Source organism: Pithys albifrons, chromosome 2 (genome assembly GCF_047495875.1).
Source record: "Pithys albifrons albifrons isolate INPA30051 chromosome 2, PitAlb_v1, whole genome shotgun sequence".
Classification (NCBI taxonomy): Eukaryota; Metazoa; Chordata; class Aves; order Passeriformes; family Thamnophilidae; genus Pithys; species Pithys albifrons.
The window spans coordinates 91,126,520-91,148,747 of NC_092459.1; the positions used below are offsets into that span (position 1 = coordinate 91,126,520).

Below are 22,228 nucleotides of genomic sequence, written 5' to 3' on the forward strand. Positions count from 1 at the left end.
GGCTGTTCAGTAAAAGAAATTTCCAGATAATGTTGCACTCTAGGCCTTATTCTGTCAGATTCTGACCACTCTTTGTGACTAGATAATGGCCACATGTTTTATAGGGAGGAATGCACCATGCTGTATGAAGCAGTTTTGATATAACACGTCTCTAGGGTTAAATTTTTCCTGGCTTTTTAATTTGTTAGGGGGTTTTTTGTAAATATTATGTTATAATATGTATTTATTTGTTTTTGTTATTTCTACAAAATAGAGTTTAAGTCCTCATATGCTATTGGCCTTAGTGATTATCATTTGCAGTACATTAAAAAGTCTGTGTGTCACACCTACAAAATAAACAAAAACAACTCCCAAAGCCTTCTTTAACTTTATTTGGGATCATCACCCTTTTAGTTTGGATACTCCTTTTTAAAAGATCGATTCTTTTTGGAATATTAATTTTTACACTTTTTAAAAGCACAATCTTCTGCCTCCATTAATCTCCTTTGTAGTATAAATCATTCTGGTCTTTCTCTGTTCTCTTCATATGAAAGTTTTTTCCTCTTCTTCTATTATTCTTATCATTTACCCTTTAGCTCTATTTTTACATTTTCTTTTATGAAGGCACAGCCAATATTTTCAGGCAAGGGCTCCTCATTTTGGTTACTTAGTGGGCACTGCATTTCCTTTATCAATCTCTTTCCTATATCAGTTATCTTTGGGGGGTTTTGTCTGTTTTGGTTTTTAAACAATTGCTGCACATTTGCAAAGGCTTTTATAGAGCTCTCCACACCAGGAAACTCTCCTCTTTTAATGCCCCTGACTCGTGAATAGCCCTTTGAGCCTGAGGCACTCCACCATGCTGTGGCTGGATTTGCTGACTGTAGTGAATTAATTTATTTTTCAGAGCTCATGTGGACTGTACCAAACCTGGGTGCTGTAAGGTCCAATTTCTGCAGAAGGCAAGCAATTATTTTTGCCGGGGATAGTTCATTATTATTCCCTTGCTTAAAAGTTTTATTCTTCCATAGGTTTAAAATTACATATTGCAGGCAGTATCTACAGAGTGAAAATTTAGACTGGACATACTGTTTTGAAAACTTGAAGACACATTAGGGACAATGTTATGTATCACAGGCAGACGCTCTTCTGAAAGGAAGGAGTAATATGTTTATCTTAAATAGAAACTGAGTGTCCCATGACACAGTAAGAGAAAGACTAAACTCATCAGTTAAAAGTGAATGTTTTGAGTCTCCCATTTAAATATTTTTAAGGAATGATTAACTGAAGCTTTATACTTTTCTGAGATTAAATATTTTACTCGTATATGTCTATCTCTGGTTATGAGCCAATTTTTCTCTGTTCTAATCTTGATTTGTAAAATTGTTTCAATGAATAAAGGGTGAAGGACAAATCCAAATAAAACTGTTTCTTGATGTGTTTATCTAAGAGGCCCCAGGAAGTGCTGTATATGAGTTCCAGGCCACAGGCTGAAACTGATTTTCATCAACAGAAATGGGAGTGCAACGTAATGAGCCTGCAACTGGTTAAAATCAGACCACTTCTAATTGATTATGCCTGTCTAAAGAGGCTACAATTACAAAGAGGTTTTCAGAGCACAGCTCTGCCTAGGCCTTTTCTACATTACAATTATTTTCTGTAAGTGATTTGTTGTTTTCAATTAATAAAATCTGTCTCTTAAAGTGCAGGATAGCCCTTAGGGAATTCACTTCAAAAATTCAAAAAACTTTTAAATGTTGGCTAAGGAAGGCAGAGAGTAATGGATACCAAAAGCATCTTGTCCAGGTAAAAATTTACTGCTGGTCAAATGATGATTATTTATCTTGAACAAAAAAACCCCAAAACATAGTTTTTCTGATTTGCTGGACTGGATGGAAGTGTTGCCTGATTCATGTCCCTCGGAAAAGGTGGTTTTCTTTCCTTGAGGTGATAGGCAAAAGCTAGAGCTTTTTTCCAGTTCCTGATGTGCCTGAGGGTCTTCAGATATGTGGAGACAATACAAAATGCCAAAACTATGTAAACCTACGAATATTTTTATCTTTTATCATTTATGGTTGGAAGAGGGCCTTTAAAAAAAACCAAAACAAACCTTTATAGATAAAAATAATATTTTTACCTTTATTGAGAGTTAAATAAAGTTCTTACCAGATGTATGATTATTTGATGAGCTAATGTCTATTGCCACTCTTAATATTATTAATATCATCTAGTGAATTTGTTCTTGCAGACCTCTTTGATGTATTTAATCAGCAGTAACTGTTTTTATAGACTAGGAATCACAGATGTCCAGGCCTTTTCAGTCTAATGGGTTGAACAATGCAGTCCTCTTCCAGAGGATTTTCTGGCACTCTCACCCTGCTTCAAACATTACAGAAGGAAGAGAGTAACACTTGTAGACATCTTTGGGGCTGAAAAAATGCCCCTCAGTACAGGTGAGAACGTGTCCAGCCTTATCTGTGTGCATAATTATTTGCAAATTCACAAGTTTTGATCAAGAATAGTTAGAAGCAGAGGCCTGACAAACTGTAGAGCTCCAGATCCGTGTGTGTGCCTGAGGTTACATGCTTTTCTCTGCGCTCAGAGATGGGCTCTGCAAGAGGTGGAATACCAGGCTGCAGGCAGGCTCTGCTGTGATATACTAGTCCATAAATAAGATTCCTCTGTCGAATATGTGAACTTTTGAGAGGACCTCTTGTAGAGATTCCTGCTTTCAGATCTTCTGGAAATTGGTGTTTGAAGCGAAGCAGTAAGATGAGAGTATTGCTGTGATCCTGCAGTGCTGGTAACACAGGAACCAGAGCAGTGTGTGGCAGTGAAGTTCAGAACTGGGATGCTCTGTCTCTCTAACAGATGAAGAATACCACAGGACAAAGTGTCATGTTTTCTTTCTTGCTCACATCTTGGAACATTTTCTTGTAGCATTTTGTGATTTCATGAAGGGAAAAATGGATGCAACTCTCTAAAATACACTAGATTAATAAAAGCACATTTTACTCAGAGTCGTGTTCCAAAAAATGACACTTGTTGATAAAGTGTTGAGTACAGAAAGCCCATCAACATAACTGAAATAAGATATAGAACAGAAAAGGTAAAAGATGAAAGAAAAGTTTGATAAAGATAATCCTGCCAAGTTGTTCCTTTATCCTTATGCTCTCTGTCTGCTGGCTGCTTTGGCCTGTTACTGAGTATAGTGTCTTCAGAATTCAAGTTTTATGAGAGAGAGGAAGCATTTAAACAGGATGTCAAATAGGATGAATCTGTGACTTAGGACAAGCTGCCACTTATAGTCTAACCATGCATTTTTCCTTTCTACATTTGAGGTGGAAGAATTTATAAAAGTTCTTGAGATTAACCAAACTCCATTGTTGGTGTTAACAGTGGGAACAGTAACTTAGTATTTACATGATTAATCCTGTTCATAAATAGATTGTTTTGATATCAAAATGGAGCAGCCAGTATTCAGCTCTCAATAATATATTCTTTACTTGAATTTTGCAAAAAATACAATTCCATTTTCTTAAGAATCTTAGGTTCTGTTCATAAACAGAAGAAATATTTGTGAAAAACACTGTGCACTTCACATGGTGTGTATGTGATCAGAAACATGGGCAATTTTGTACTACTGTCTGCTCTCAAACACTGTTTTAAATAACATGCAGTGCAAATACCATTCTCATATATTTCCTTTTTAATTAGAGGTTATAAAATGCATTGGTAGAAATAATATGGATTATCAAACTTCTGGATCCTTCGCAATGAAAGCCTGAACCTTTTTCACATAGGAACCTTGCAAATGTTTTGGCCTGAATTACCTGATTTGCAGGACTTCTAAATAGCATTTGAAGGCTGTGGCCAGTTCTTTTCCCCTGTATCGTACTTCTTACTCTTATTTTGGAAAGCAGCTAAATGGTAACTAAAATAAGTTTTTTCTGCAGGCTAACTTAAAAACTGATGATTTTTAAATGGTAAAAATGTAACAGGAGTAACTAGGTTGATTATTTTAGCCATACTTTAACTTTCTTTACCTAGATTCTTAAGAAGTATGGCCAAACAGTTATTGAAACAAAATCACTGGCAGCTTGTTAATGGCTGTTTGGTCTAATTAGTTTAAACTTAAATTCCATCTTAACAAAAATCTATTTGTTATGTCAGAAAATATATAAAGATTTAAAACATATTTATAAGATCATCTAAATGGCCTGTGCCTACTAATATTAAATTAGACAAGTCAAAAGGAAATATATTTAGGTACTCTGTATTCTGCTTTAATGCAAACAGGAGAATGAAGAAGTTGAGGATGGCATTGTTGGAGGCCCAAGAGACAGGGAATGACTGGGAGTTGCCTGAACACTAAAATGCCAGAGGCAGAAGAAGTGAGGGATGGACTCTGTTAAGGTAGTCCAGAGACAGAAGGAAAGTGAGTGTGAGACAGAAGGACAAAACAAATGGATGGAGGGTGAGAAGAATAAATGATTGGACAAAGGACGTGATGTGCTATACCAACGGGTTGTCTAGGAGGAGGAAAGTAAATGTGGTTTTAGAAAGATGGTGGGGACATAGTGAAAGGAAGAGTGTTGTTGAGGGTAGAGCATGATACTGCTAAAGTGCTGTGTTGAACAAGGAATATGGAAAGGTATTATATGCAGTAAGTGGCGCTGGGGGAAACTGGAGTTGATCGTGTTTATTAGTTTTAGCAGTTAAAATTCTGCCCCAATGTCAAGACAGAGACTGCCTGTCTTTCTGGAATCAGGTTCTCTTTAGATTCCAGCATGTACCACTGACTGACTTGCACTGTCTCCATGGGGTTTTACAGTTCTGTATGAATGCAAAATAATGGACGACTCAGTGCTCTGCCAGAGAGAAGCTGTAAGAAAAACAGCAGTCTCAGTGCCCAGATCAAATGTTTTTTTCTTTTTCCCTAATTGAGAACTTTCCCTTATACTGTACAAAATGCAATGGGATGCTTCTGTCTTCAGCGATAAGTGGAACTCTGTTAATCACTCATGTTTGTAGTTTTGAGTTGCATTGTGAGTATGGATGCTTAGTCTCTAATGTTGAAGTTGCAGACGTCTTTAAAAGAAAACATCCTGCTTAAAATATGCCCTTTTCATGATCATCAACAGTCACCTTAGTTTGGCAGTATAGCAAAACAGACTTTTCCGTCCTCTGTGTTTTTGGATTTTTTTTCCATTTAGCATTGACTTTGCCTAATCCACTTTTAATAAAAAGGAAAAATATGAAAGAAAATAATTTTCCTTAGTATTTGTCTAGGAAAATCTCTTCTTGGCACTGATTACCTCTTGGCCTTCTCTCTATTCATATGATCTCTTCAGATCTTCGTAAACAGATGGTAGTTTGAGAGTGCAAAGTCCATAAATCACTGTGCTTTCTTGCAGCTCTTGGTTAACGGTGATGAATGTCCAGATTTCTGATGCTCGGACCCCCTTCCCATAATTTTGTACTGTGCAGCAAGATGTTATTGCCATTTGCGTAGTTTTTGTCTACCCTTGTAGACCATCAGTAACTATTGTGATGCTGCTTGTAACTTCTCCTCCTTTCTCCTGCTTTGTTCTTCTTTTCTGGAACCTCTAGTCGGAAGATGGAAAATGGCTTGGATGCTCAAAGGCCTGCATACCAGATTTAATCTCAGTATTTACCTAGAAATGTGCAAAGACTTAAAAGTATGCTAACCACACTTACACAAAAAGTCTCTCACACAGCATACACCTGATGATAGGGAGAATTGTCCAATGGCAGTAGCCTAGACAGTCACTGTAGAATTACTAAATCTTGCCGAAGTACATAATCAGTCCTGCATGTCAGCTGACAAGGTGAGACAAGTTTAGATTTAAATACAGAGGGAATTACTTCTTTGACTTTTGAACATACTGTAGAATCTCCAAGCTGAAAGATCAGCTGAACTGTCCCTCAGGTAACAGTTTGTTACTCCCTGAGCAGGGAAGTTTTTCAGTCCTTACTTGATGTATCTACTTATTCTGGGAACAGACTGTAGAATAGAGCCTGCCTGCCACTTTTGGGGAAGAGCAGAAGAGGGTCAGGCAGGGCACAGGCTTGGGAGCTGCTACACTTTGAGGAGGTTTTTAAATAAAGATTCATTAGGTCTGCTAATTCCATTCTGCTCCTCTACCTTTCCTCTATTTTCAGATGATGAAAGACCATTTTACTTCATTAACTGACTGAACATCAGTTGATCACAAATAGGATTAAAAAAGCAACGACTCAAAGCTAGATGATATGACATAGATGATGTAGTGGACATAAAGGAATTGAGGGAGACTGTAGGATGTTTGTGCTCTGTGTGGAGGAGAACCAAGTGGTTGTGTGAGACTTCTCCCTTCCTAGAAGCGGGCCTGAGTTCTTCCTGTGCTACAAATGAAGCAATCCTTAAGGAGGGTAAAATAAAATTAATCCACTTAATTCTGGGGCGCTCTTTTGCATCTGTCAGCATCCTGGACAAGTCTGCTGTTTGCCAGAATCCTTCTTTGGTCAGACAGAATTTGTTCTTCCTTCTCACAACAGCTGGTTGTGCAAACTGTACAGTGAATTTTGTTTATAAATAAAAGTATGTCTTTACTGTATCTTAACAACAGAGGCTGACATTTACTTTGGGAATCAGTGTGGATTTCTGGTTTAGTCGAATATTTTGATGTAAGCCAAAGGAAAGAGTTTACTTAAAGCTAAGCAGATGAGAAAACATTTACATGAAAGCCTGGAAAGATTTCTTAGTGATGAAGTTGAAAGCAGGAATATTTCCATTTCATTGTAATAAGACAGGGGCATTCTTTCCTTTTGTACATATTTGTGTGGAAAAAGAGCGTTGGAGAACATGTGGAGCACAAGATGAATGCAGAAGGATTTGCTTTCTGGTATGCTGAGGCTAAGCAAATATGCAGACAGTCTTTCTTTGCTGATGGCCTTGCCATTGAGACATCCAGTTTTAAAGAGGCTTTCTGTAAAACAGATGAGCCACAGTGTTTATGCTTTCACAATTGCATGGGAAAAAGAGAAGTCATCCAAAAGGCTTCCAAACCAGAAGGATCTGATGTGTACAGAAAAAGAAGATCTGTTGCCAAAAACTTGTATCACGGTCTCTGCAAAGTAGTAGTTCTAGGCGTGAGTAGTTCTGCTATGCTTTTTATGTGAAAGTAGTTTTCCCCTTCAGAGATGAAGACACAGAGAGAAGTTGTGCCAGCCTTTCAAAATACAAATGAAGGTTTACTGAGCTGGATCTGAAGGTCAGTGCATGGCCAGCTCCTGGAGTCCATGGGATGATCACCTCTCGCTCTGATGTTGGGTTGCAGGCTCTACCTATTTGGCAGCATTGACACCAACAAATTGAAAGATGCCCTTCCCCCTTCCCCTAATGTTTTTCTGTCTTTTTCTTTTTTCCCACCCAATACTGTTCTCCCCTGCCCTGCCCTGGAGCTTTGGCCCTTCCATCGTGGGATTTTCCCGTTACTCCTTGCACACGGGGTATCTAAATCTCTGCACTGATAGGAGATAAAAGCACTTCTCTTGCAATATACTTAGAAATACACAATTGGGTTGATGTCTGTATTGCTTAAATGCAGCTGAGGAGGGGAGTGGATAGGAAGCTGAGAGGGTGCTGTTTCTCTTCTTGAAGTCAGGCACTAGAACCTAAACCTTCTTTCAGCTGCCTGGGATTATTTCTGTTGTTAAACTCGTGTCTGTGGAGTGAGGCTGCGTAATAACTGAGACAACAGCCTAATCCCTCTCCAAGGCAACCAGACAGTTCAGAAATTAAGGAATTCTGGCTGTTGGATACTTGTCATGTGACAAGGGCATTAATGCTAGTTTATGCTATGATGCCAGTATGTAAAACCGGGGTGTTTGGAGGGGTTTTAGAAAATGTAGCAAATAAAGAGTTTGAATAGTTATGAGATGGAGGTCAGCTGTGCCATCTCAAGGATAATGCTGTGACATGGTTCGCAGTTTCTTTGACTACATCAAGCCTGCTCAGAGAAGAAACTGTAGTGAAAACATGAATGACAGATTTAATGGTTAGGCAATATGTCTGAAATATTTTTTATAAATACTAAATTTCTTTGAAGCTTGTACAGAATTACTCAAAATGGTTCTGCCTTGTGTGCTAAGCACTGTACAATCATGTCAAGTTTCTGTGTAAATGTCAAACAAATTAAGATGGCTTTAGAAGAATCTGAATATGAAAGGGCGGGATATTTAGCTGTAAATAGAAGGCTAAGGGAAATATGTTCATGGGCAACAAAATTAATCCATATTTATGTTGCAGCTTCTTGTCAAATTCAGCAATTTAGTAGGAATATTTGGACAGGCTTTTAGCAGTGCTCTGTGTTTAAATAACAAAGTTATATGACAATCAATTGTCGTTTTGCAGATACTGAAGAAATGTAGGTTTGCTTTAGTCTTTGTATTTACCTTTAGTGCATTTTTACTTATAAAAAAATCTGAACTTCTAACATCCTCTAGCACCAGTGGCACTGTTGTTGTCTTCTGTTTTCCTTCATGATTTTCCCTTACTTGCCTATGAATTTTGTGGGATATAGCATATTATTTTCTTGCAGTACAAGCAACACAGACATCTGAACTGAGCAAAAATCCTTAGTTTCAATATTATAAAATTATTCATTCCCACTGATGATGGAGAATAATGATGAACTCGAGACACATGAGTATTTCAGTCTAAGTGTTTGAGAGATGATTATTTTCTTTCTTACATTTTGTGTCTACATTGCCAACTCTGCTAAAGCCTGAAACTCTCTGGCATCACAGATATCAGAGACCTTTTTGTGTGCTCCAGGAGGTGGCCAAGCACAAAAGAAGATTCTGAGGTTGTGCTGTGCCATGTGGACAGGTTGCACTGGTGTAAATGGCTGAAATGTCACATGAGGGGTTACAGTGCAACTCCTTTACGCTTAGCTGTGTTAGCTATTCAAAATGAAGAACCATAGGAAAGGCATCTTAGATTTTTTAATCAGTAAATTCTAGGTTGGTACACACAGGACAGGTCTATTTATCTAGAAGGGACACCTTCTTAATAGTAATTTTTTCTGACTAAAGCTATGAAACCTTGGGATTTTCAAAATTATCAGAATGGCCTCTGTTATTGTTTTTCCCAATTTCAGTTGCAGCTGTGTAGGCTGACAGACAGCACGTTGTTCAGTCTGGTCTCTGACTTTAGAGCTAAGTACTTACATTTTTTTCCCAAATATATTTGTGTTTTATTTGTGTTAATCACTTTCTACAGTGGTAATGCAAGGCTTGTAAAATTTGTAATACTGTATTAGTAGCTTGATTTAAAGAAATACTTATCAAAGAGATATAATTTGTAAAGATTACAGGCAATCTGCAAGGTACTGTAGCATTTTTTTAAATTGTTTGAAACTTTCGACTCATGTTGAACAATTTATAGTTCTCAGAAAACTTTGTGTCCTTATTCATTTCTATTTAAATATACACATGTGATGTCTAGCAAAGCTGTTTTATAATTTGGAATCAGTTTAAAATGAAGGAGAACTATGATTTGCATTTCCTGCCTGAATTTACCTTATGATAGTTTTACATACCTGATGTTTGTCAACTTCATGATCTGAAGCAGATGGTAACATCATCTATTTGTCACTTTATGAAGTATTATTCTCATTCCAGGAATGCAATTGTTTGAATTTTGGGAAGAGATGAACAGAGTTATTTCAGATTCTGAGTTGGTGTCTGGTATTCCCTACTCATCTGCAGTACCAGGACTGACACAGTACCTTCAGAGCACCACCAGACTTGTAATATCGGTGCTGTCACATCCTGACACCCCGAGCAGCAGTTCAGCTGCTGCAGAGGAAATGGCCAAGCCATCACTGTCAGTAGCTCATCTCCTTCACTGTGAGTTTCATGAAGTACGTGTGCTTGTGTTGGAAGCAATACTGCTGTGGTTGAAACAAAGAAATTCCAAGCAGATTGCGGAAGGAAGAGAAGGTCTTTTGTGTTTACTCATTGATTTGGAAGACACTCTTCTCAGAATGGCTCTGAAGGAAATGAATCTCCAGTGTTTTTGCAAGGTAAGAGGGGGCTATTTTACTGACATTTGGTATGGTTTCAGTAAAGTATATTCTTAATTTTTAAACATACATTTCAAACACACATTTTGTTTTTTAAATCGTGACTGGTTGGGATTATTTTTACATTGAACAAGAGCTGTGCAATAATTCAGTAGCAGATGTCATTGTGTAAATCAAAAACTTCTTTCCCCTTCTTAGCGCTATCTAGAGAGAATCTTTGCATTCTTTGAGTGAGGTTTAATTCAGTGTTTTATTGATCTCAAATGTACACATTTACTGACTCTGTGAATTATATCTACAGGTACTGGAAATTCTTTATAATATGGATCTCAGAAATGTGCTTCCAAAGACTGAATGTTCTATAAAAATGAATCCAGATGAGTTCTTAACATGGAGTTTAAACATTGTAGATAGCTCTAACAGGTATGGTCTTTCATGAATGTTGAAATAGTTCTATTTTAAAAACTTTAAACATTGAAACATTAAATTATTTGTTTAGAACTGCCCTTTGATTTAGAAATCCATGTTTCAGAAAAGTGAGTATGGATAATTTGAATAAAAAGAGTTCTTGAGAATTTTTCACAGACATTAGATGTGGACCTGAATTATTAAAAGGGCCCACAAGCCAGATGGGCAAGCACACTGTAAATGTTCAGTAATACAGTTTCTGAAATAGGAAGTTACTCTGGTTGTCTGATGGTAGCCAGTGAACAGAGTTCCTCCTGGAAACACCCAATTTAACACAGAATTAACACTTAGAATTAATGATCCAAATGTACATTTATTTACTCTGAATCTGCCATCCATCATATCCTGGTTTATATGCAGATGATTTGTAGACAGAACATCAGACCTCATTTAATCTGTTGATTGGCAGAAAAGGTTAATCCTAATCCTTTGGATTTGTACTCCTTATTCAGAATGTAAAGTCAGCAGAAAGCACTGAAAATTTGGATGCAATTGTTGTTTGTACTGAAAATCTATGTCCATCCATTCATAATGAAATAGACAATCTGGGTTAAAGTGTCCAGGCTCTAAGGGTATGACATCCTGTTTCTAATAGTTTTTTTTAAGCCATATAAACATTGAAGATAGAACATTTGCTGCTGATTTGCACTAATTGCTCCTTTAACTGATTATGATGGGAGTAGTCATTTCTAGAGGAAAGTAAGGTACTGGTGGTAAAATGACACTGCCTGGTGCTGTTAGAGGGAAATAGCTGAACTGGCAGGCCTTGCTGCTCAGGTGTTGCCATTCCCCACGATGAGACTCACCTTCAGAAGCCACTGGGCCAAGAGCCATGTCCTTAGACCCTGCTGGGCAACATGGAGGTTTGGAAGATGGCAGTTGTCGTATTTTACACATGGAACATTGCAAGCAGCTGTAGGAGAGATATTCCTGCACCTTAACACCAGCTTGAAGAGATGCTTTTGTTTATCATTTAAAATAATGTCTGTTTTATTTGACTTGGGTTCCCTTTTCAACTGTGTTTTTCTGTGAGAAGTATGTAAATAAAAAATAAACATGAGAGAGGTGAAAGTAAAGGCATGTTTTATTTGCATATCAGCTAAATACTTCACTAACATCAAGATATGTAATATAAAAACTCTAAGTGCTGCGCTTGAGAAGTATCCACTGATGATAATCAGAAATAATTGAGCTGGCTGATTTTCTTCTAGAGATGAAATGGGGGCATAAAGAGCTGGGTTTTTTAATATGTCCTTTCCCTTCTTTTCTCAGCACTGAAAGTCAAACCATAGCTCTCAAATTTGCCTCCAAGTTGATTATCCATCTTTTGCAGAACCATCAGCAGGTAATGGAAATGAAGCTGCTTAACAGTTTTGTAATTCTGGAGCTTTTAGTGGTTGTAGTAATGTGGATTCATTTAGATCAAAGCCCCAGGTTTGTGTTTTCTTGTGTCCTTGCACCTTTTTTGGTGTTATGTCTTCCTCTCTAAATGCAGTGCAGTGTACTGAAATGAAAGAGTCATAAATACCATCTCAGTATATCCCTCTCAAAGTCATTTAAAGTTAAATACATAATTGAATATTTCTGATAAATTAATTTCAACTTCTGAGCTCATCTGAAATGGTCACTATAATGTGGAAAGGGAAATGTCTGTGGTGATGAATGCTTGTTCTGAATCCATCCCATTTACTGAAGTGCAACTTTGTTGTGGTTTCTGATTGCTGTGGAGCCCACAGCAGAGCAGGTCTGATGGGAAGGCACGAAGCTGAAGCAGTGGTTGCGTGCAGTTCCCAGCCAGCTCGGATTTCTTTTGATTTTAAATTGTCAGTCTGTGATGTCACATATGTGTGTGTAGAGCAGTGCAAAGGAAGCTTTTAGTGCTAGACATTTTAAAAAATACTTTCAAACACACAAGAACCACTTAATGGATATTTTACAATAAGGAAAATTCTTATAGTCTATATTAAAATGAAGATTCTTATTTTCCTTGCATAGTTGTTATCTTTCATAGAATCCGCAGCAGAATGGATTCATATTATATGCTAATAATCTTGTCTCATTACAAAAAAAAAGAAAATCTCAGATTTGCACAGAAGAATTAAAGGAAAGTAAATTATCACGTTAAATATTTTTGTAAAAGAAAGGCATAATGCAATAACTTCAAGTTTAAAATAACAAGGAGGAATTAATGAAAAATGCTGTAACAATCTTAACTACTAATGCTAAAACAACTTTATCTAATAAGATGTAAATCATGGGAGATATAATATATCTGTACAGAGAGAACTTAGTAAAAGACCAGGCACATCAGTTTTCCCTCTAAATTCTTTCTTTGAGCTTGCACTCAGTGTTTGCATCTCTGGAAGGGATTGTTGCTCTTCATAAGGTAAAAGTGAAGTTCTGTTCTTTCTAAAATAGTCCATGTGTCTGTTTGAAATTTGAGTAATTGTAACATCTTAGGAGATGTTTATGTTTTGTTTTCGCCTGTTAGAGAATCTGTAGGACATGCTCTGGCTCTGTCCCTTTGTGCAGTGCCAGTACATTGCCATGTACCAGACAGAATGAGACAGAGTATGACTAAGGTTTCACTTATTCCTCGGTTAATAAGGTGGATTGAGAACTGGCTGCACGGCAGATCCTGGAGGGTCGTAATCAGTGGCACAGGGTCTGGTTGGTCTGTCACTAGTGGTGTCTCCCAAGATTCTCTGCTGGGCCCAGAATTGTTTATCTTATTTGTTAATTACTTGGATGAAGCTCCTCTACTGAGCCCCATTGAGGCCTCAGTACAAGAGAGACATGGGGCTCCTGGAACGGGTTTGGCAGAGGGCAACAATGGTGATTATGGGACTGGAACATCTCCCTTATGAGGAGAGTTTGAGGAAGCTGGGCCTGTTCAGCCTCAATAAGAGGTGACTAAGAAGGGACCTCACCAGCGTATATAGGTATCTGAAGGTAGGCAATGGAGCCAGACTCTTTTCTGTGTTGCCGAGCAACAGGACAAGGGGCAATGGGCAGAAACTGATGCACAGGAAGTTCCATCTGAACATGAGGAAAAACTTCTTTACTGTGCAGGTGACTGTGCAATGGAACAGATTGCTCAGAGAGGTTGTGGAGTCTCCCTCACTGGAGATATTCAAGACCATCTGGATGCAATTCTGTGCCATGTGCTCTAGGATGACCCTGCTTGAACATGGAGGTTGGACCAGATGACCCACTGTGGTCTCTTCCAACCTGCCCATTCTGGGATTCTGTGAATCTTCCTGTACTTCTCTACCCTGAAGTAAATTACTTGACTCACCTTTTCATTGATTTTCTTTATTACCTTGTTTGGTTGTTTAGTTTTTCACTTCTTTGAATTAAAAATAAGTAAAAAAGGAAAGAAAGAAGAAAAACTCCAAAACCTTAGCTGCAGATACCTTAACTGTGTCCAGGTCAAACTGGTGCTGCTTTATCTGTTCTCCTGTGAATGAAATGCCAATCTTTTTGGGTTTGTTTTTGCCTTTTTACCCTCTGGAGCTTCCTTCTGATAGCTGTAGGACACATTGTGTCTGGATGCCACCTCCTGCATTTTGCAAATTCTGTTTTCTAACCTGTACTTGAGGTTCCTGCACCTTGACCAACCCACTGCCTTCCCAAGTGTGGCATTTGCAGGGGATCCCAAATCTTTCTTGGTCACTTATGGACATTAGAACTTCTCTTCCCAGTTATGGCCCAGCTGTCCCAATGCAGGGCAGAGTTTACAGATCTTGAAAGTGTTATTTGAGTTACAGGTAAAGTGCACACTATTTCTTTCCACAGAAATTCTAATAGTCATCATTACATATTGGAAAGAGTTCAAGCTTTATCTTATTACTTAGCAGTGATCTTCCTAGAATATATCCAAGGACTAAATATTTTCTGAGGGATGGCAACTAGATTTTATTTGAACCAAGAAATTTCTCTTTCTTGTTCTTTCTTTCTGATTCTTCATGTTTTAGGGCAGTGAGCTTTGATGTGTATCAGCCAACATGGAGATTTCTTCAGTGCTCTGAATGCACATGCTTTCAAAATTAAGGATATCTTGCCAGTCTTTTCCCAGTATCATCAGAGGGGAGAAAGAGAGCTGCATTCACCCGTTTACCAAGCATTGTACCATTATCAAAGCTGAGATTTATGGCATGGTTCTGACTAAAAGAAAATCTCCCATTGTAGCTCTCTGTGACATAGTAGGGCAACCTTTTAAATGGACATGTGGGGTCCACCACCTTAAAAAAACCCCACATCTGCTAATAAGCAGTATCCCTTCTGCAGCCTATAGTTTAATGTGATGGTAAGAGGTTGTACAGCATATTTCTTGCATGTTCTGTGCCTTCAGATTTCAGAAGAAGTCTTGAAAAAATGGATTCAGCTGATACTGTATTTTTGTGGAGATGAGCAAGAGACAGAGATGCTGTTAGCAGCTGCTGAAGTTCTTAAAAGTGCAACATCATTCCTTCTGATCAATGAGAAGCCCATTCTTGGTAAGTAGTTTGAACGTGAATTTTCTGGATCTTTTTTATATGAAGTCCATTAGTACATGCCATATATATGTATACAATACTTTTTATGTATGCACAGTCAGAACACATAATTATATAATACATGGGTTTTTTACAGTTTTAATACTAAACATTACTAAACATATAGACATTACTAAACTTACTAAACATATAGACATATTTAAATTCTATTAGAAAAAGCATGTGGGCACAGCCTGTTGCAATAACTCTGAATGGGGACATGAGATGTTATGTCTCCAGGCCACTATACATTACTGTACAGATTTACTGGCCTGCAATTGCTGACTTCAGTCTTTTTAAAATATTCTATTGGTGATGAGGACATACTTTCAGTTTAACACTGTGAGTGTAACAAAGCTATGCTGGATGAATGTTGAAATTAAAGGATTCAGTCTAGAACGATTAATAATTGGATCACATTATACCTCCCAGGTATAATTTTTTTTTAAGTTAATCTTAGACTTATCTTTAGAAAACAAAGAAACAAGAAAGAAAGAATCAAGCAAAACCTACAGAGTCTTCTTCAATAACGCATTACTGACCAAGAGGCAAAGCTAAGTGAAACTCTGGTCTATTCTGCAGAATAAGTGTTTTCTTTCTTTTAGCTTTTTTTTTCTTTGCCTTCTGTGAATAGAGAATAAGGGGATTTTGTGATTAAGGAGCCAGTAGATATATAAAAATAGGTAGTAATAGATGATAAAAAATTATTTTGCATCCTGAACAAGACAGGCAGCAGTACTGCAGTGAGAATTTTAGCAAATCAAGGGCATGATTGGGTGTTTAGTTGTAGTGATAGAAACTCCAAACCATTCTCTTAAAATTAAAAAGATTATGCACTTGTAAACAGTTTTAACTTTTGCAGTTCATTCTGCGTCAACTTGCTTGACCACATATAGTAAAAAGTAGAAGTTAAAGGAAACTGTGGTTGTGTGGAATGGAGCTGTAGTCATCCCCATAAGCTTCCATTATTATGCTCATAAGAGGAAGAGGGTAAATGCCATTTAGTGTGTTCTGGGTGACTCCATCATCTCTCTGTCATGCTGTTCAAGGGTTCAGAAAAAGTCTTTCTGGAAGATCAGTTTGCAGACTTTCACTGCTGCTGGAGAAACAGTAGGAACTTGTCTAGGTGGCAAAGCTGCCGCCGATTCTACAAGAGAATAATTACTCTGCCCTAGCTGTGCCAGTAGAACACTTTTGAATGTCTTGTGTTAGGAAGAAAAGCAACTTCTTTCTGAAATAATTATACTCCATGCCATTCCCACTTAGGGAATTTGTGTGAAATACAGGAATGCTTCTCTGCCTTTGTAGTAAAGCCTTGAACAATTTATTGTGGCCATGCAGTGAAATACAATTGTCTGGCTAGCCTTGTAATACAAATGTCTGATAGACCTGCTGATAACATAGTTGAAGAAAACCAGCACAACAATGAAGCGCCAACTCCCTTGTTGTCTGTGATCACCAGAAAGTAATTTCTAACAGCTGGCTGCATCTAAAAGAGACCTTCTAGTAGATTCCTTTAATGAGGATATTCAACAAGACCTGAAAAGTCAGCTGGAAAGTACCCCAGCAAACTTAGGAGTACAGCCCCTTGACTTCAGCTGGTCATGCATAGTGTGGTAGCACTAAATGGCACAAGGGTTTGAAAGTGAAGTATGGTTTGTGAGATGTGAATTGCCACTGGGGTGGTATGTTGTCTGCCTGCTTGGAGTTTACCAGGTGAGTACCTCCCTCGGGGCAGGTATCTCTGATTAGTTTTAACTGTGTGCAGGTAATTACCCCATGGATTTAACTTGTCTTGCTTCCAACAGGGAGTGTAAGAGTGGCAAGGTATGTTGGTGAGTGGTGGGATGAGGTGGATGTGGGAGAAGTAGGGTAACAGGTAGGTCCTTGGGAGGTGGAATCATTTGCTGTTTCCTGCAATGATGGCATTTATATCCAGCACTCCTGACCTTATCTGAAGAAAGCTTGGTTTGGAAGCTCTTGCCCCAGGCAGATTGCAACAGCAAATCCATGATCACAGTGCGTTGGGCCATCTCCAGTGACAAAATTTTTGACGTTGCCAAACAGGAATTCTGCACTCCTAAAAACTGCAGCAAAGTCAGAGCACTCATGACTTACAGTTGAACCCAGACAGAGGTCCATTCTCTTATCTGTTGGCCACTGTTTAAACTGAGCTGAGTCTACCACCTAGATAAAGCTGATTGCTGAAAAGACTTTGATCACATTGGCAGTCCTTCTGCCAGTGGTTTACCAATGCATTTCACTGCTGTGTTTCACTGCATTTGTTTAGTTCAGGTGGGGAAACAGGGCTCTCTAACTTCTTTGAATGAATGTAAGAAATAGAATTCTCATTTTTCTCCTTAAATAAATATAGGACTCTCTGACACCTTTGCTCTGTGGAAATGTGTGGTTCTACTGCTACAGAATGAAGATTTGGTAGTAAGGGATGCTGCTGCTGAAGTTATCCAAGTGGCACAGTCCGAAAAAAAGAGTAATGAAGGAACAGGTATGTTAAGTTTGCTTTTAAATACTATTGGATGCTTGGGAGACAAAAGTATTTATCTTCTCATCACAAACTTCTTGCTAACTGTAAAGTGCTCCCTCCATTTCTTATATACCACGGAAGATAACACTAAGTTTAATACCCACTGTGCTTTATTATTTTGCTTTTACTGTTCTTGGTATAATTTGCATATGGCTACATGGGTATGTGAAAAAAACTACAGCAGTATTCAGCTTTTTGGTTCTTGCTCGATGAGTCAACTACCACATAATTTCACATTTGGAAAGTTCTTTAATACCAGCTGTGGTCTAATGTAATGCAGTGGAAGACGCTCTTTGAATCCCAGGTCATTATAAGAGCTTGATCACAGAGAGATAGGAATCTAGGAAACAGTATTCAGCTCATTGATTCATTATTAGACCTTGAAATCCATTTAGATCTAGATCAACAAAGACTGTTCTCAGCATACCCACAATGTGCTTTTGAGGATGTGGGCCTTTTTGTCTGCTTGCCCTAGTTTACTCACCCCTACTAATTTTAAAATAGTCACAAAACTTGAGTAGGCTTAACTAATTAATGTGCTTCACTCTGAGAGTCTTTGCTGACACATTCTTCCATGTGTTGTGAATAAATTAGAATTTGCTACCAAGCTTATCTCTCTCTGGTGGTCCCCACCAGTCCATGCCACTCAATAAGGCCTGTACAGACTCGTCTGTAGTCTGTTCAGATTAGTCAGCCATCTCCATGTGAGCTTACACTAGGCTGGAGATAAAGCAACTCTGTGGTTTAAAAAAATGAGAAAAGGCAGCAAAGTTATATGTTTGCCACTATGGTTGATGGGAGTAGCCAGGAATCTGCTCATGTGACAAGTGTGTTTTTGAGCTGGTGCTGTTCTGGCACAGTGGGGAGGAAGGTAGAAGGAGGGATATGTCATGGATGGCTTCCATCTTTCTGTTAAATCCCACAGCTCTGATTCCAGCACTGTCATCACAGCTCTGGCAATTTACCTAGTTCCAGCTACAGCTCTCTTGAGTGTTCAAGGGCTCTGTGTGTGTGCCTCAGGTCCCCAACACTGGCCTTTAGGGAGCATCCTCAAGTGTCTCAAGATGGTACTTCCTTTGGAAATAATACAATGCTGCATTGTCTCTCTGGGTCCTTGTATCTTCTCCCTTCCTCCTTGTTGTATCCCAGTGCCAAGGGATATTTCCCTGTAAGTGGATGAGAGTTCTGTCCTACTAATTAATTCTTAGCTCACATCAGCACTTCCTCTTACAACTTACCACTTTATAAAGCAGAAGTGGTCATAATTGAGGAAATAACGTCATAATTGGTTTTTATTCGATATGTTCCTAATTAGGATAGGGACCCCATTCCCAAAACTTCTGATAACCCCCTAATTACACTTGGTTCTACCTTCCTGTTTTTCACTTAAGCTCCATGTAATGAAATGAGTGTCTTTTCTCTGTGTCTGGAAAAGAATGCTGCTTTTGACAGGATAGAATTCAGTTTCTTTTTGCTTCCATTTTAAATCATTGTTGTTTCTTCCTGTGATCTTTTTTTGCCACTGAACTCCCTTCACTTTTTGTGATTTGCTTTCTAGCTTTTGGGGCAGCAAGGAGTTTTCCCCCTGTGGTTTTCATTTATAAGCAGATTAAAATAAGCTTACCTTTGTATGTTGTTTGTTTTCTTCCATTGACCCCCTTTCTTTTCATGTGCATCTGAGAATGGAACAACATATGCAATATATTTGAGTCTGTGGTGTAGACATTCCATGGATAACCAGTGCTTTCTGTCCTGGAAATTTTAAAATTACATTCAAGTATCTACTTACTTTTTCTCAGTTTTCATACCATGAAAGTCTGATTTTCATCACAGCTCTGATTTTAAAATAATTTAGGATCATACAGTGAAAATCATTTGAAGCCATGAAACAGCTCTCTTTAAACCTTTTATTTGATAACAAATTGCTGGATATCTTAAGCTGACTGAATTTTTGTTTCCATTATATGATGACAAATAAGTATTGTGGCCCAGGAGTTTTATCATGAGATCAGACAGAAAGATGACTCAAGATATTAGAAAGAGGAATGCATGTTTAGAAACCCATTTTCATACATTCTGTAATTGTTTCACTTTTATTTCATTACCATTACTGCCAGCTAACATGACAGAGTAAAGAGACTATTATTATTTCAGCGTCATTTGTGCATCAACATTTTTTGAGTTCTAGTAGCCATTATATTTCCCAAAATACTGCACTGCGCAAATGGGTCATGGTGTGTTTCACCTTTTACTTCTGTTAATTCATCATGGAGAGAGTAGGACTTCTGCTCACAAAATACAAGCGCTGGACTTGCCAAAGATTTTGGCACTAGTTTTTCATATCCACTCTTCACAAAATTCTCTCTTGCACTGTGTACACTGCCTGCAGAAGAACTGTATTGTCAGCTTATGGAATCAACACCATAAGTGCTTCATTTATATGAGAGATCCAGGGGTATCCCTGATTCCTGCCCTGCCCTTCCCACATGCTGGCATCTTGTTTTCCTGTGAATGAGCAGAGTATGAAAGGTTGTGCACTTGTGTGTAACTGCTGGACCAAGGCTGAATTAGTGTCCTGCTTCAGCAGAGCAAGTTGTGAAGTTGGACTGATCTGAACAATTACAAAGTTATTTGCATGGACTGTTCATATAAGACCTTTTTCCTTTATGTGCGTGTTGCTGAATAACAGTTCAAATGTGTAGCAGTATGATAGTGTCAAATAATAGGTATTTTCACATCATTTATAGATGGTGAAACTAGAGGCAAATGATCCTGTCTATTATAGTGTGGTTTCACTTCCAGTAACAGTTCCTATCTTGTGTAATTCTTTGAAATGTTACCGTAGGCTCCTGCAAGAGAATATGAACTTGGCTTCTTGTTTTTAACTCTCATGGCTTTTAGTGATGGCAAAACCCAATCTCCTCAAGTAATTAATCCATGCAGCTTTGGATCACTCAAATTATGAAAGCTGTAAGCTTACACAGTCTGAAATGCATGGGAACAAATGTCATACAAGAACCATGTGAAAATTGTCAACCCCATTTTCGCTTGAAAGAAGTCCAAAAGACCAAACACTAACACACGGCAGGATTCCTCACTCTACCCTACTCTTCAACCCCCAACAAAAACCCTACAAAACCTACTATTTTTTTATAGGGGGCAAGGACATTTACTGTCAGCAGTCAAGTTCATTTTTTAAAATTCATTTTATTCATACAGAGAAACTTGTTTTAATTTTGTTGTATGTGCAAAAGCTTATAATTACGAGGGGAAGTTATTGAAGTTGGCTGAGGGCAGTCATTTTCTGAGCAGAGCAGGTCAGAATCATGTCTTACTGAAATGAGAAAAGCTTTTGTTTTCCTTGCTAAAAATACCAACTTAACAGGTAGTTAAGGTTTTCCTAATAACTTGAACAATATAAACCCCATCTGTAACTCAAGGTATTGTATGTACACTTTGTTGTTGTTTCCTCATGCATTGAGGTGTAAACCTCTAGGGGATTGTTTTATTCCTTTTAGTATGAGGGAGGGTACAGGAAGTATTGTATTCAGTGTAAAGGTAGAAAAGCTGCTTTGAAATCTAATTAAATTAGTGACCCATGGCTGTGTAAAGTCTAGACCTATTCATAGCAGCATTTCTTATACAAGAGGGTTATGGCTCACAAAAAAGATCATTTAAGTCAGGGAAGTAGTAGGGCTCTTTCTCTACTGGTGATGTTTACTGAATATCCTGAAAAATTCAAGTAACTGTGCTACAACAAAATCTGTATTTATTCATGTCATTTTCACTATGACTTTTTTTTATCTAGAGAAGTATTGCCTTAAGTAAAGTTTAGAGCTTGGCAGTATTAAAGAAGTTTGAATAAACTATTTTTTTACTATTATAGCTAGGCCAATGTAATTCTATAAAACTCTACTCCTTTAGTCAGCTTAACCTTTATGTTGGTAAATTACCAAATTAACCTTAAATGAGTTCAAGGGCCTTTTTAGTGTCATCAGCATTAGCACCAATTTAGCTGATTTTTAAAATTGAGCTGAATTAAGCTTAGATGAGCAATTAGATTCGTGAGTTTGAGTAAATCTTTTGAGAGTGCCTAAATGATTTAGCAGCCTCAATGCTATTCTTGAATATAATTCAGGCCTTCAGGAACCTTCTGCTTCCATGTCTTGTGAAACAGCAGTTTTGTACAGAGAGGAGCAAGTTAGCTCATGGCCTGTGAGCTGTGTGGCTGCAGCAGAGCCTTGGTCAGCACAGGGTGGGTAAACGGCCCTCTCTCAGCACCACCATCAATGGAAGCATCTGTGAAAATCAGTCTAATGTTGCTATTGTGGATTTCCCTTAGGGTTTTTTGAGTAATTCTGAAAATCGGATTGTGGCTATAAATGATGTCGTCAATTTTAATCCACTGGCCAAAATTTCAGGTGTACTAATCCTGGCCTTCTGTTCCCATCTCACATGCTTAAGAAATAAGCAATAGATGATACTCCTCTACCAGGAGTTTCTGAACAAAATACAATGCAAACCTCTCTTTTCTTCTCTTGATGGTTGTTCCCTTCCTGATAGATTTTCCTTTTTATCTGCAGAAAAAATAATCAGTGAAAATG

General features: G+C 38.0%; 1 protein-coding gene across 1 annotated transcript in view; it reads left to right on the top strand.

Annotated features, from left to right (window-relative positions):
- Positions 1-22,228, top strand: part of THADA (THADA armadillo repeat containing) — a 159,764-nt gene that overhangs the window by 113,932 nt on the left and 23,604 nt on the right. The window contains exons 32-36 of the mRNA XM_071577509.1: positions 9,670-10,073; positions 10,375-10,496; positions 11,814-11,886; positions 14,896-15,040; positions 17,454-17,585. Coding sequence (XP_071433610.1) covers positions 9,670-10,073; positions 10,375-10,496; positions 11,814-11,886; positions 14,896-15,040; positions 17,454-17,585 — 876 coding nt within the window. The remainder of the gene's footprint in view (positions 1-9,669; positions 10,074-10,374; positions 10,497-11,813; positions 11,887-14,895; positions 15,041-17,453; positions 17,586-22,228) is intronic.